Below are 15,940 nucleotides of genomic sequence, written 5' to 3'. Positions count from 1 at the left end.
TTTGGGGCTATAGTGTGCTATGGTTGCACCTGTAAATAGCTACTGCCCTCCAGCCTGGGCAACATAGCAAGACCCCATCTCTTTAAAAAAAAAAACAAAACTTCCTGAATTCATGAAAGAAAATAAATTAACAGACTGTTAAATAATCAAGAATTTAATTTGTGGCCGGGCGCGGTGGCTCACGCCTGTAATCCTAGCACTCTGGGAGGCTGAGGCAGGCAGATTGTTTGAGCTCAGGAGTTCGAGACCAGCCTGAGCAAGAGCAAGAGCAAGAGCAAGACCCCATCTCTACTAAAAATAGAAAGAAATTATATGGACAGATAAAAATATAGAGAGAAAAAATTAGCCGGGCATGGTGGCGCATGCCTGTAGTCTCAGCTACTTGGGAGGCTGAGGCAGGAAGATTGCTTGAGCCCAGGAGTTGGAGGTTGCTGTGAGCTAGGCTGACGCCACGGCACTCTAGCCAAGGTGACAGAGTGGCACTCTGCCTCAAAAAAAAAAAAAAAAATTTAATTTGTATCTTTCTAACATTTTGTATTTCTATATGGCCATAGGAAGCAAAGTGACAAGTTGCTGCTTCCTCAGCAGTTTTGATGCAGCTAGAACTATAGCTGTTATTTTTACTTTAGACAAAAAGAAACCGCCCCGCCCTTTTTTTTTTTTTTTTGAGACAGAGTCTCACTCTGTTGCCTGGGCTAGAGTGCCGTGGCATCAGCCTAGCTCACAGCAACCTCAAACTCCTGGGCTCAAGCAATCCTTCTGCCTCAGCCTCCTGAGTAGCTGGGACTACAGGCATGCACCACCATGCCCAGCTAATTTTTTCTATATATTTTTAGTTGTCCGTATAATTTCTTTCTATTTTTAGTAGAGACGGGGGTCTCACTCTTGCTCAGGCTGGTCTCGAACTCCTGACCTTGAGCCATCCTCCCGCTTCGGCCTCCCAGAGTGCTAGGATTACAGGCATGAGCGACCGTGCCCGACCAAGTTCATTGACTTTTATCCAGATTAAGATCAATCCTTTGTTTTGGGAGAATGGAATTGACATTTCCTTATTTCAATTTCATTATAGATGTCTTAGAGTTAATAATAGCAGTATAAGTATGTTGTAATATATAGAGCATGTCATTATAAATGGCACAATACTTCGTTACTGCCATTTGCCTATGTAACCCTCTAATCTGTTTTACTTTATGTGTGCAGATATTGATGTTTATCCAGGACTAGCTGTGTTTTTTCAAAATGCACTTATATTTTTTAGGTAAGTTGCCTAATTTCTTAACCATACCTGTAACATTTACAAAACTGTCCACTTTATTATGGCAGCATGTAAATAGAAACATGTGTAAATCCATTGATTAGTTACAACGATAGAACTTCTTTTAAATGGTAAAAATTCCACTATTACATAAGAGCATACATAGGCCATAAGAGCACACATAGGCCATGAGAGCATACTTAGGGCTTTTAGTTAGGGATCCTGCTGTATACCAAAGTTTCAGCTGGATGTTTTATATATGTTACCTCGTTAATTTCCATTTAATTACCTTAAATATATGTTGTATTTTATAGATGAGGATATGAGACTCAGAGCTTACTGTAGGACACCTAGCTGGTAAATACAGAGCCGGCATTTGAACCCAAACTGCTGTGTCCATAGCCTGTGCTTTGTTAAAAACCATATTAGGTACAGTACCTTTATTAAAGAAAGAAAATAAGAAAAATCAGAATTAATACATAGTATGCATGTTTATACAAAACCTGTTGAGGAATTGGGTTTTTTGATTGAGTTTTTAAGATAAAATTAGTATGAAGATAGAACAATATAAAAAGTATTTTTTAGGGATAGTTCTTCTAAAAAGCCTCCAAAATAAAGCCCATATTCTATACTTTTCAGAATGAATGTCTTTTAATGTCAACATAGGTATTTTCGGTATCCATTTATGAAATTATATCTGACTCCCAAATCATTAAGTAAAATCTAAGCCTTGAAGAACTTTGTTTTTGTCAGTGGTTTCAAACAGTTTGTTATGATGTACTGTGGTGTAGTTTTCTTCATATTTTTTCTGCTTGGTGTTTATTGAGTTTCTTGTATCTATGGGTTTGTAGTTGTCATCAAATTTGGGCTGTTTTCAGCCGTTATTTCTCCAAATAATTTTTCTGTCCACCCTCCTTCCTTCTGGGATTCCAATTACATGTATATTAGGCTGCTTGAAGTTGTCTCACAGCTTACTAATACTCAGTTCTTTGTTTTGTTTTGTTTTCTGTTTGTCTTTTTTTTTCTTCCTGTGTTTCAGTTTGGATAGTTTCTATTGTTATATCTTTAAATTCTCTAGTCTCTACTTCTGCAGATTCTCTAATCTCTACTTCTGCAGATTAATCTACTATTAATCCCATCCAGTGTATTTTTCATCTCAGACATCCAGAAGCCAGATTTGGTTCTTTTTTATATTTTCCATGTGCGTCTTTAACATGCTCATGCTTTCCTCTACCTTCTTGAACATACAGAGTATGTTTGTAACTATTTCAGTGTTGTTGTCTAATTGTCTATGTCATTTCTGGGTCTGCTTCTGTTGATCATTTCAGCTTCTATTTACTCTTCATTTTGCATCTATTTTCCCTTATTTGCTGCTCTGCATGCAATTTTTGTGGGCTGGATTTTTTGGTATTCCTTTAAGTGATTTTGAGCTTTGTTCTGGGATGCAGGTAGGTCACTTACAAATAGTTTGATCCTCTTGAGTCTTGCTTAAAAGCTTTGTTAGACAGGACCAGAGCAGCTTTAGTCTATGACTAATTTGTCCCTTTACTAAGGCAGTCATACCCTCTGAGTGTTCTTCCTGATGTTCCAATTGATGCTTCACGTATTCTGAGGTTTCTCTACTCTGCTTGTGAGAATGTGAACTCTTTCCAGCCTTGTGGGAGCTCTGGGAACTATTCTTTCCAGTGGTTCTTTTCTTGCCTTGCGTAGTTTCTTCAGTGTGTAGACTGATCAATACTCAGCTGAAGACTCAAGAGGCACCCCCTGTGGAACTCCTGGACTCCCTCTTTGTGGCTCTCTGCACTCTGGCTTGCAAACTCTAGCCACTTTGGTCTCCCCAAACTCTCAGAGTGACCACCATGCTCTGCCTGGGTTTCCTCCTGCTGCACTGTGGCCTTGACATTCCTGGTTTTGAACAATGTTTGGTAGGTTCTGCTATCTTGTATTTCTTGGCACGTGACTGACAGCCCTTTGAGGGAACACTAAGTGTTCATGAAGATATTTTAGGCAATATATAGGGATTAAATGTAAGTTCAGATTGAGCACTTTGTGGTGGCAGATGAATCTACATAAATGACAATTGGATGAACAGAAACCTTATATATATTAAAAGGCCTGTGCTCAGGTGCACAGTGACAGCTACATCAACTGTGCATCCTGTCCAGGGCTGGCAAGTTATCAGGCTAACCTGTGTGCTTCGGATGTGCTGGGTCTGTTCTGAGCACCGGGTGCAGCCTATTCTGCTTCATGGTCCCAGATTGTTCCATCTCTCTGCTTCTCCCTCCTTACCCCTTCTCCTACTTTGCTGAGATAATTCTCATTCTTCTTTTGGATCTTGGGTCAGTCACCACTCCTCAGGAAAACCTTTATTGACCTCTCTAACTAGATCAGATCCTTATATTTCACTCTTAGGATGCCATGTGCCGCTTCTCTATACATTTTTTTTACAGTTGGATTTTACATTTATTTGTTTCCCTATTAGACCCTTAACTCCATTAGGGAGCAAATTTGTCCATTTTGACTCACAGTCACATCCTAGCACTTTCCCAAATGCCTGGTACATAGCTATTCTCAGTGCATGATGACTATTTGTTCAAGGAATGAAGAATTGCAGTGTGGTCTGTTTTAGGATGCTTCAGTGAATATAGCTCAGATATGGTAGACTCTTAGAGATGTAGAGTGACCTAATGCCTGCCACAATGAGAAATGTCTGTGTCTCTCTCTCTCTCTCTCTCTCTCTCTCTCTCTCTCTCGTAACAAGATTCTCATGTCATAACTTTCTTTAAGAAAGAATACTTAAGCTCAGCCATCATGGTTAACAAACTGCTTTACAAAATAAGCGAATTGAGACCAACACTACCATGATGTTTAACTGAATTTTAGAAATTGATACGAAGGGATCAGTGAGGTACCTGTCAAAGCATATTTAGAAAATGAATTCTGTGTTTCTTGTTACTTAATGTTTTGTCCTCATGATTTGTTTTCATATCTTTCTAGCACTCTGATCTACAAATTTGGAAGAACTGAAGAGCTGTGGACCTGAGATCACTTCTTAAATTACATTTTCCTTTTGTTATATTTGATAAGTTTTTATCTCTCAGTACACATTGCCAAATGGAATAGATTGTACATTAAGCGTTTTGTTTTACATTTTTATGCTCTGAGTTTTGACATAGTTTTATCAAAACTATTTCTGTCCCTTACTTTTCATTAAATAGACTGTTAATATGTACATAATACAAGACTATATAGATTGGATGATGAGTATCAGTTTTTTATTCCTGAGACTTAGAGCTTGATCTGTTCCCTGAGCCAGGGTTGTATCATCATGTCATTTTAGAGGTAACCACTCTCTTTCAGTATCTCTAATTTCTGAAGATGTGCAAAAAATATAGCTCTCTCTATATATCTGGAATAAGCACCGAGCCATTAAAAAAAGGTATTTCAGCAAGTTGTAATTTATTTTGGCCTAAAATGAGATTTTTTTAAAAGGAAAAATGTTTGTTCTTATGTATTAAAGAAGTGGACTTTTATATGAAGATTTTTTAAATGCCCGAAGGACTAGTTTGAACGCCTCTTTTAAGAATTCCTCTAATATGACTTTATTTAAGATGGGATAATACGTGATCAAATAAACTCAGTTTTTTATGGTTAATGTAAAAAGAGCGTAAGGCAGCTCAGCAACATGCTTCTCATAAAAGCAGCTTAAATTATCTACGGGGGTTATCTTTTGACAGCTTGCCATTATCTGATGTTACACAATTCAAGAGCAAGCAAGTTTGAGACAACCACAGTTGAAAAGCATGAACCATATAACAAAAAGTGGAATAATTAGTTTAAAGATAAAGCACGTCTTCCCAAAGGAAATTATTACCACCTAGTGAAAAATTAGGCATTTCATTCACGTAGTTACCAACTACAAGTCTCTCCTCGCTCTAGCTCTCAAGCTTTGGGTGAACGTTCCTGATAAATATATCTTCAACCAATCAAAAACTTCTTTTACTGAGTTTGAAATACTGTATTTGCACTGTATGTATTCCTGTGGGCCTTGCTGTCCTTTGTTACACAGATTTTGTGTTGCACTTTTTTACCTAGAGGAATGTGTTATAGAGCCTTTGTTGTAAGACAGAATAATATCATTGGTAGTATAGGCAGCTTCTAATGCAAGCCTTATTTGGCACCACTCCTCTCTCGGAGAGGACTTCATGGGCACAGAGTATGAAGCAGTTGCGGAATTCTGTGCCTTTGTCTAGATACCACCTTGTTTGATTACTTCTTTCTTTTCTTGTTTTTTCCTTACAATGTCAGTAACCTGTGTCTTGCTTCCAACAAATTGTAAGACCAATTACTTGTTACCACTCTCATAATCTGTTGCAATAAATATTACTTCTCACACATTCTAATATTGTTAAGTTTGTTGGAGAAAATGAACCATAAAAATTGATATGCTATTCATTTTTCAGTTACTCAAGTACACTCAAAGAAGCAGTTTATTTTTATAAAAGAGAAATAATATACTCAGGTTTGTAAAGGTCAATGAAGGGTTTTCCTGAACACTGGAAATGGTGGCTGTTTTTTTTATTCTTGACTCTGCCATGAATTTGTTTTTTAATTGTGAGCAAATCATTTAATTTCCTGTTTGTTTCCCTATTAAAAAAAAGATAATCTTAGTATCCACTCTTAAAGATATTATGAGTAAGAAAAGCTAGAATCTTTGGTAATCATTTAAAAATACTTGTGATTCCTTTAATAAAGGTCTCACTGTCATACAGTTTCAGTGGCCATTGAATCTGAGTGTCTTGTGTGTGGAACAATATTATCAGAGCATTCTATTTTTTTATTCTATTTCTGGAATCCTTGTTGTATTTCTTGTGCTATTGCCACTGATTAAAAAACACAGAGGCTGCTGGGAGTGGTGGCTCACACCTGTAATCCCAGCACTCTGGGAGGCTGAGACAGGAGGATCACTTGAGATCAGGAGTTCGAGACCATCCTGAGCAAGAATGAGGCCCTGTCTCTACCAAAAATAGAAAAAATTAGCTGGGCATGGTGCTGCTCCAGCTGTAGTCTAGCTGGAGGCTGAGGCAGGATGATCACATAAGCCCAGTTTGAGGTTGCAGTGAGGTATGATGATGCCACTGCACTCTGGCCATGGCAACAGAGCAACCCTGTCTCGAAAAACAAAAAACAACAAAAAGATCCACACAAGGTTAGATTTTTCCATTATATATTTTTTTCTGTAAATATGACATTGACATGCATCAACATAATGAAATTCAAAGACCGAAAGATTGATGATATCAAACCATAAAACTTGGCCACTTGAGCAAAGAACCACAAGAGCGTTTGACATAGAGTCATTCAAGTCATCTTGTTCTCTACATTTTTCCCCTATGGAGGGTTTTCAGTTATAATCTCAATTAACGGGCATTTGTTTTCTTTGCTCCTTTTTAGATTTAATTGCTTCATATCAAATAATCTCTGCCAATCTTATGATTTTATTCCAATTCTTCCTTGTACCCTCCTGTCATCACATTCATTTTGATTCTGCTGTTTAAAGTTTCTGAAAGTTTGGGGCTAACTTTTAGATATTTTAATCTCAAGTAATATCCTGTTAAACCCTGGAGGAGAAACATCTGAGGCTAATTTTATTTCACTCTAAACAATTAGTCACATTTTGTTGTTAAAAGATATTCAAGGTGGCTCATGCCTTTACAATCCTAGCACTCTGGGAGTGGGAGGCAGAGGATTGCCTGAGCTAGAGAGCTAGACAACATCTCTACAGAAAACCAGAAAAAATTAGCTGGGCATGGTGGCTGTAGTCCCAGTTACTTGGGAGGCTGAAGCAAGAGGATCACTTGAGCCCAGGAGTTTGAGGTTGCAGTGAGCTAGGATGATGCCATGGCACTCTAGCTTGGGTGACAGAGCAAGACTCTGTCTTAAAAAAAAAAAAAAAAGATATTCAAATTAAGCCTGTGTTATTTCAGAGCAATCTATTTGCTGTATCATCTGTTCAGACAGGAAAGATTAGAAATTGAAGTAGAAATTATTATTTGAATCACTTTATTGTTTTTCCTTATTTCTCTGACTGAAAACAAAGGAACAGCCTGATGAGTTCGAAAGGTTCAATGCTTTTCTGAAGAATTACTGAAGAAAATCAGGACATGCTTATTTAATCCTGGAGTCATGTTTTACTTTGAGAGAATTGTGACACAATTTTTGTTTTCACAACCCATCCCCATTTTCCTAGAAATAGTCTCTATTATATTTTCATTTCATTAAAAATATACTAATTTGTATTTCTAGCCTGGTGGTTTAACATCTAGCGTCTTCACTTTTCTTATCCTCCTGTCTCCTGAATTTTATTATGACTAAGCCCAAAATATTTTGCTCTTTTTGAAGGAAACTAAAATATTTCACTCCAAAATATATTTCCTTGACATATTTCAAGCTGGCTATTCAGAAGGGCTGGAAATATAAGAATAGCTGAAAAGCTGTCTTGTGGGAGAGATTTGCATCTGTCGAGAAAAATGCACTGAGGCAGCCAGACTTTCTCTGAGGTCCTGCACCTTGTCTGAATCTAGGAACGATTAACTGAAACTCTGACTCCTTAAAGGTCTGAAGGAAACATTTTCCATCTATTTTCTCTGAGGGCTGCTACCTGTGAGCTTTCATCTACCTAACAAGACTACATTTGCCAGCCAGGTCTTCTCTCCCTCCCATAACTTGTCTTGCCACCATAACCTTGTCAATGGAAAAACAAAACTAAAATATTTCAGAGAGGTTTATTCTGAGCCAATATGAGTGACTGTGGCCCAGGGAAAACACAGACTCAAGAAGTCCTGAGAAAGTGCTCCTTAGGTGGTCAGACTGTAATTCTGTTTTATACATTTCAAGGAGGCAGAAGTTATAGGCAAAGTCGTAAATCAATACCGGGAAGCTATACATTGGTTTAGCTCAATAAGGTGGGGTATCTTGAAGCTAGGGCTTACAGGTCATAGGTGGATTCACATTCTTTAATTTGCAGTTGGTTAAAGGAGTAAGGCTTTGTCTAAAACTTGGAGTCAGCAGAATGGAATGTTTAAGTTTTGACTTTAACAGATGTCAGTTCAGATGAGTTTACTGATCATCTTGTGATGACCAGAGTCAGGCTGCCAAGCCACAGTATACTGGGTCAGAATGGCCTGTTGAGCAAGACGTCTGCAGACGTGATTCTCCAGGCCCCTTAGGAGGGAATTTGGAGCAAAGAACGGTGGTCAGAGTTTAGTCCTCCACTTGTTGTTGGCCATGTTCTGAGCCCCCATTCTTTCTGTAGCCTCAACATGGTATAAAAGCATGAACCATCTTCCATTTCTTTGAGATATTATTTCATAAGACTCCTGTGTACTTTAATAAATTTGTATGCCATTTCTCCTGTTAATCTGCCTTTTGTGAGATGATTTTTCAGCAAAACTTCACAGGGAAAAGGGCAAGTTTTCTCTTGTCCCCAACATCTTTTCTCTTTCCCCCCATACCTTAAACTTGCAAGCTTTCCAAATACAGTCAATGCTGGTTATTATTGGTAGGTTGGTCTTACAAAGTCACAGTGAACACAGAATTAGCAAATACTGAACCATCATTGCCCTTGGAGGGCAGAAAGGGTTAGGGTCCTCAGAGGGTTACCACGTTGTCCTCAACTGACCAGTAGACAACCTTGCTTTATGTGTGTTTCTGTTTAAAGACGCATTTAATATAGTTGACTCGTTAACGTTGAGTTAACACTATAACTCATGCCTGAATGAAACTTCCCTAACATACAGATTTTCTCCCTAAGGCACATCACAGATTTCTTACACTCTGAAATAATAACACTTCAGCACTACATTGGGGGCCATTTAAAGTAGCAAAATCACTGTTACCAAACCCAAAAAGGGTCTGGCCTCAGTCCGGTTGCTTGCCACACAGAAAACCAGTTACTGAGGCATCTGGTATTGCCAGGGAAGAAAGGGTATTGATGTATTGATGTCAGCCAGGATATGGGAGTCTTATCTCAAACCCATTTCTCCATTGATTAAGGGCAAGGTCTTTTACAGCGGGCTGTGGAATGCAGGGCAGGTTGCATAGGGCTGAAGTCATGAGATCTGCAGGTGGTGTGATTTAAGACTCAGCTGTTGGTGATACATAGTGAGGCAGAAAGTCCTGTGGAGAAGTTACTTAAGCAAGAAGATTACAATGTTCTGCTCATTAGGCTTGACTGGTCTGAAAGACCTAGATATTGGGGCGGTAACAACAACAAAAAAATTTAGGGAGGAGGTCGTTTAGCAAGGCTGATTGCATCAACAAAAAGAACAAATGTGAAAAGCTTGGCACTAAATACCCCATGAAAGGGACACTTGTTTACAGTATGAGAGCTGAAACAAGACCTTGTTCACCTCAGCTCATCAGGTGACTCAAATTATTCTCTGCACGTATCCTATCCTTGAAGGGTCAGAAAAGCCCCTTGAGTATTGATTCTGGGGTGGCAAATAAATGTTAGCAAGTAGATGAGCTTGCAAATACAGAATCTGTCAATGATGAGGCTCGATTGTAGCTAAGGGGCTCCTCTTGACCTTATTTCCCTCTCACATAGTGTTATTTTTTCATTCCTATTCTGGTCCATCATTTCTTTCCTGATTGAATACTCTACTGCCAGCTTAATCATCCCGTTTTAGGCCCTTGTCTTTAGAGTGCCATTTTTCCGCTGGACACTGATAAGCTATTTACTGAGAGAACTCTCTGTGTCTCATGTATTGTCTCATGACATTCTCATAACGGGGAGGCAGGCACTTTGATCCAGGGAGGTTAAGTAACTTGCCCACAGGTTGGGATCACCACTCAGACTCTGTCCCGAAGCCCTGCTCCACCCTCAGCCAGCCTTTCCCAAGCTGCTCATAGAACGCTGGTGTCTTCTCCTGTGTACCCCCCAAAAGTGTGTGTGTCAGAAAAGCTTGGGAAACCCTAGACTGAACTAGGTCAAAATATCTTTTTTTTTCCCCTATAAAGTTGTTTTTCTTAGGGCTTTTAAGAAAATGTGCATTGTATATTTTTAGGAGGGAGGTGTCAATTATTTGGTGTTTTCTATACTTGAAACTTAGAAATTTATCTCCTAGAATGCTTTGAGAAATGTAATTTGGGGACACTGCTGCTCTGGTGGCTTTAGAAGAATAGACAGAACGCAGGGAATTAACCATAGGAGAGGGAAAGGTTTAGGAGTAGGTGACGCTGGCTTTGGGAACAGCCTGTGGCCAGCCTGATGAAGGAGAATAACAATGGTGTTGCGAGGACACAGAAGGAAGAACACTTGTTACTAGACAATTCTGGATTCTGTGGAATTCAATTCCTATGGATTTATGTTTACATTGGTTTACTTCCCCCTTATTCTGACTCCACTCACTTATTAGTTGTGTGACCCTGAGACTGTTTGTCTGTGTTTAAGTGTGTTTGAGAGTGAACCTGAGGAAATGCATAGTTCCTGGAAATCGCTAGTGATTAGTAAATGTGGGCCTTCTTATCTTTCCCTGATAACTCTGAAGAGATGCTTCTTTCCTCATCTGATGGCTTTTTAGCTTTTTGTCACTAGGTGGCGTGCCACGCCAAGAAGAAAGACTTCCAAGCCTGGTTTTTGTTATGCTTTGAGCCTGCTCGTGCTTATTTTTTGTTAGCAGTTTCAACACAGCTCAAGTCGTCTTACATAAGGTTTTCAGATGACAGCACATGCCTCATCGATTCTTTTAGCTGTAGCAAATACGGTATTTTAAATGTCTCCACGTGAGGGTGGTGAGGCAGGCTGCCTTGGCCCTCATGGACCACATCTGTGTAGAGAGCACCAGATCTTTGACTTGGGGAGCATCTTGGCCTCCTCCTCACTCCAGAGGTCAAGACTGAAAACCAGACAACTCTTTGAAAAGGACATAAATCAGGTTTATTTTCAAGTTTCTTTCTTTCTTTTTTTTTAGAGACAATTATGCTGTGTTGCCTAGGGTGGAGTGCAGTGGCTGTTGGCTATTTATCACAGGTACGATCATAGTACAATTCAGCCTCAACCTCCTGGGTTCAAGTGGTCCTCTCGTCTCAGCCTCCTGAGTAGCTGAGACTACAGGCATGCACTCCAGCAGTTTCCACTCCAGATGCCAAAAAAGTGATTCAGTCTGTTAAGTGTATTTACTTCCCACCATGAAAGTTGGTAATTTAAAGATTGATTAACTTTTTATTTTAAAGTAACTTCAGACTTACAGGAAAGTTACAAAAACACCACAAAGAATTCCTGAATAACTCAGATTCCCCCAAAGTTAACATTTTACCACATTTGCTTTAGTCTGTTTTTTTATGAAATGTTTGACAGTATGTTGCAGACATGATGCCTGTTTACCCTTGAATTCTCCTGTGTATATTTCCCCTAAAACATAACTGCAGTAAATACCCAAATCAGGAAATGAACAGTGATACAGTACCATGTGCCTTATTCAAATTTTGCCAGTTGCCCCACCACTGTGCTTTATAGTAAAGAAAAGGTATATTTTTTTCTGTTCCAGGATCCAGGCCGTGATCACGCATTGCATTGAGTTGTCATGTCCTTTTAGTGTCTCTTAAATTTGGAAGAATTTAGTCTTAGTCTTTTGTGATTAGGCATTTGGAACTTCAATGGCTTACAAATCAGGATTACTAGTAGTTGTTGTGTGCATTTATATTCTGTTTAGGTACACAGCACTGCTGGGCTTGTGCAGTGCACAACCTATAGGAATGTGCTCATGGTCCTGACTACTTGTATTCTACATCTTTTGGTAGTAACATAGGGGTGGCCATTTGAGAAGCGTTTGGGGGACACTTGAAATACTCACAGTTGTGCTACAGTTCACAATATTTCAGAAAGGAAATAGTCAAGAAACACATTGGTTTAATTGATTAATTGAATTTTGTGCCAGGCAAAATTTTGTACCCGCCCATCTACAAGGACCTCATGGTTCTACCCAGACTCATCAGCTCTTTAAGGGCTTATACTTTCTCTTATGCTTTTAAAGTATAAAAATATACTTATTGCCCACAGAGAATATATCAATTATTTTTATTTGCCCTGAATACAGAAATGAAACAAGTTGAATTGATATTTACATTTATTATATATTGTTATTCCTACTACTATTTAATTACAAGGAAGATAGTTAATATCTTTTGAAAGTGATTTTATGGTGTAACTAGATATATGTATGTAAAGTAACCCTGAGGATCTGCCTCTGCCCCTATTTTTTGATAATTGAGGTGCCCAGAGAAGCCAGTGCTGCCTGTATTTCTAGACTGGGGTGAATGCTTGGGCTGCATCATTCTCAAGTCTTCCCAGAGTGCTGGTGAGTTGCCCTGACCAGTGCTCTCTCCGAAGCAATGGGCTGCCTCAAGGTCCCAGGCCACTAGTAGCCACTCCGACCAGTTTCCCTACCCTCCCAAGCACAGCCAGCTATTTTCCTCACCCTAGACTCGAAGTAGGGAGGAAAATGTCACTTTCCCTTCATTGCCCTCAGCTTGCTTCCCAGGGGAGGCTGTGAGCAGCAGTGCAAGGCATGGAGGCCTGACTGCACCACTTGAAAATGCCTGGAGTCCTCCTCCCCAAACAGGAAGGATGGTTGGGGACATACTCATCTCAGACACAGACTATTTGACAGGCAGTCAATATATTTTAGAGGGGCCTGGGGCACCTCAAAGAGATGTGACTGCACAGTGTGAAAGTTGTCAGAATCAAAATGCAGTCACTCGTGTTAACAAAAAACCTGACAACAAGAGCCGAGGAAGGCCATGGAGAGAAGGGTTCTCGTGCACAAATGCCCAATAACAAGAACGTTCATGAGAGACTATAAAACCCACAACCTTGCACAAAGACCATCACAACCTTACACAAAAAATACTTCCGTGGGGATATCTGCCCAGCAACTGCCTGTTCAACCTCATGCTGTCGTCACCCTTGTTACCGATCCTGGTGGTCAAGGATGATTATCTCAAAACAATTATGTAATCCTCCTCATTTTTCCTTTAAAAACCCTTGTCTTCCTTTATCACCCTGCAGGCACACATAGTTTACTGTGGCACATGTATTCCCATTGTCGTGCCCTATTCCCAAATAAATGCCTTTAAACACTGTGGAGAAATCTATTTACCGTGATTAAAACACTGTGGACAGAAAGATGATTTAAGATGAAATGAATGTCACAGAGGTGGCTGACCCAAGCACGGGCTGGGGACTGAGCTGTTCCTCGTGCGGCAATTCCTGGGTGAGAGGGCAAGCGTATCAGTGGGTGTCCTGCAGGTACAAGGTCTCCTGTCTCTGCCCCTGCCGTGCCTCCAGCTCTGCCCGGGGGCCTGCCCTTCCGCCCCCACCCATCAGCTCCTCTGCAAGCTTCCTTCTCCTTCGCCTTTGCGGGCCTGGCGCCATCAGGTCCAACACGGCCTCAGCCAGAGGCTTCACCTGGCAGGGCAGCAGCGTCCTGTCTGCAGGCTACAGTGAGCACTGCACAGCCTCGGGGCGCCGTTCACAGGACAGGCACCGGCAATGTGTCCTTTTACGTAAAAATGTGTGGCACTTGAAAATAAAGCATCTTAAAGATGGGCGCCTCTATCTAATTCACACAAAGGTCCTTACAGGCTAGTAGTGGCCTTGATCCAACTAATCTACTTCATCTCTGGGTGACCAATTTTTGGTATAGGGCCCACTTTCCTCCATTTAGCCACATACTCCTAAACTGTACCCAGCCTTCCCTAATAAATACTCCATAATGTGCTTTACAGGAGACATGCAAGAATTAAATGCCTGCCCTGCCCCCCATGATATGTGACCCCTGACCGCCATGTCAAATGGGTGAACCTTCTGTAACTGCTTAAACCTAAATAATAGGGTGGGTCTCTTTCTCCTAACCAATGACCACTTCATGTATGGATCAGAGGTCAGGAAACTCTGTAAACAGCCAGGTAGTAAATGCTTTAGGCTCTGTAGGGAACTGCTTAATTCTGCCTTCTAGTGCGAAAGCAGACATAGACAATATGTAAATAAATAAGCCTCACTGGCTTCCAATAAAACTTTATGGACACTGAAATTTGAATTTCATACAAGTTTCAGGTGTGACGAAATACTCTTTTGATTTTTTTGTTTCCCGCTCTTACAAGATGTAAAAGTTATTCGTAGCTCACCAGTTATACGAAAACAGGAAGTAGGTAGACTCAGCCAGCAGATTAGCTTATGTCTTGTTATAGATGATTTATAAGATTGCTTCCAACTCAAAAATTTTATGATTTTTGTACTGAACTTGACTAGAAATTAAAGTCCCAAATTAGTATAAGTATTAATGCTGTTGAAAGTCATTTATTTTACAAAGTAGCACCAGGCATTTCCTTTTGGAAACTACTATTAAAAAGGGAGTATCGTACTTATTCAAATAACCCCTGTCCTTTCCCCCTGAGTAATAGCCCCAGGCCTACGGGGGACGTTTATTAAGAATAGGGAAGGGGGCCTGTAAAACTGGACCCCAAGGCATTTCCACAGAGGCACAGACTGTTTGGATTCTTGGTAAACGCAGTTTGGCCTGTCAACCCCTCCCCTATAAGGGAATAACCGCTCTGTCCCACGAGAATCACCTGGGAATATCGCTGACCCTTATGCTCTCAGTCTATCACTGATTTAAGCCCTGCTTTGAACCAACAGCGCTGCCTTTCTGGGCCTGAATCACAGTGACCTCCTGCTCCAGGACATGAGCCCGATTCCACCCAGATTCAGCCTTTTCAGCATCTGGTCCCCAAGGCCAGCCTGCTTGCCCCTGACAAGCTGTAACCGATGAGCTTACTCTAACAGAATTGCTCTGTCCGCCTTCCTGCTGGGCTCAAATTCTCACCTGTTCTCTTTCTGCTATACACATGCCCTCCAGTTCTAACTGGGCTTCATCCCATGGCCCAGCAAAGGAAGCTCTTCCACCTTAAATTTCCTAAATGATCCAAGGTAAGTCTTTCCCAATTTCTACCCACTAACTTTTCCTCCGACCCTTCCCAACTCAAGGTGCACCAAATACACAAAATAGGTGCCTCACAAGGGACTTGCATGTGTGGCATAGGGGCTGTGGGGGGGGGGGGGGCTGTCCTTTTAACTCTTGCCACCCTGGACGGCGGGGCACACAATGCTTAGTTGGAGAGTTGGCCAACTGCTTACCACCAGTACAGGGCCCCAACAGAGGAGGAAGTGGCTCCATAAGCCAGTGCTAGAAGCTTCATAAAGCTACATTTAGCATCTCCTCTTCCCATCGTCAGGATAAGACTGCCTGCAGGGCTTTTCCCTAAAGCAGGCTTATAGCTACTGGGTCGCTTTGTGTGAGAGATGGAATCCCATCCCATACACATCCATTTCCCACATGGTAAGAGTCATATAAATGGGTTTTAAATACACATCCTTTGCACAAAAGAGCCCACCGATCCTGGCACAGTCAGATGACTTGCATCCTCTGTGGGTGACACTGTCTATTAGCTCATTCTCTTTATTGCCCCCAAACCCTTGGCTTGGTCAACACCATGTGACTCGTCACATGTAAATGAAGTATTAATGCAGCTTCTGAAAATCCCTTCTATAACTTTTTGAGGAATCCAGTGACAGCTTAAGAAAGTTCTTGCTGAGTTCCCCAGCAGGCCTCAGGAGCTCCAGCA

The 15,940-nt window shown here is 40.7% G+C and overlaps 1 protein-coding gene across 1 annotated transcript in view; it reads left to right on the top strand.

Moving 5' to 3' along the window:
* Positions 1-5,652, top strand: part of TMEM50B (transmembrane protein 50B) — a 41,639-nt gene extending 35,987 nt beyond the window's left edge. Inside the window, exons 6-7 of the mRNA XM_045540572.1 lie at positions 1,201-1,258; positions 4,253-5,652. Of these exons, the coding sequence (XP_045396528.1) occupies positions 1,201-1,258; positions 4,253-4,298 (104 nt within the window). The 3' untranslated portion in view covers positions 4,299-5,652. The remainder of the gene's footprint in view (positions 1-1,200; positions 1,259-4,252) is intronic.
* The last annotated feature ends 10,288 nt before the right edge of the window (positions 5,653-15,940 follow it).

Source organism: Lemur catta, chromosome 1 (genome assembly GCF_020740605.2).
Source record: "Lemur catta isolate mLemCat1 chromosome 1, mLemCat1.pri, whole genome shotgun sequence".
NCBI classification, from domain to species: domain Eukaryota; kingdom Metazoa; phylum Chordata; class Mammalia; order Primates; family Lemuridae; genus Lemur; species Lemur catta.
The sequence above is the reverse complement of the archived record's forward strand: the minus strand, read 5'-3'. Positions and strand labels throughout refer to the sequence as shown.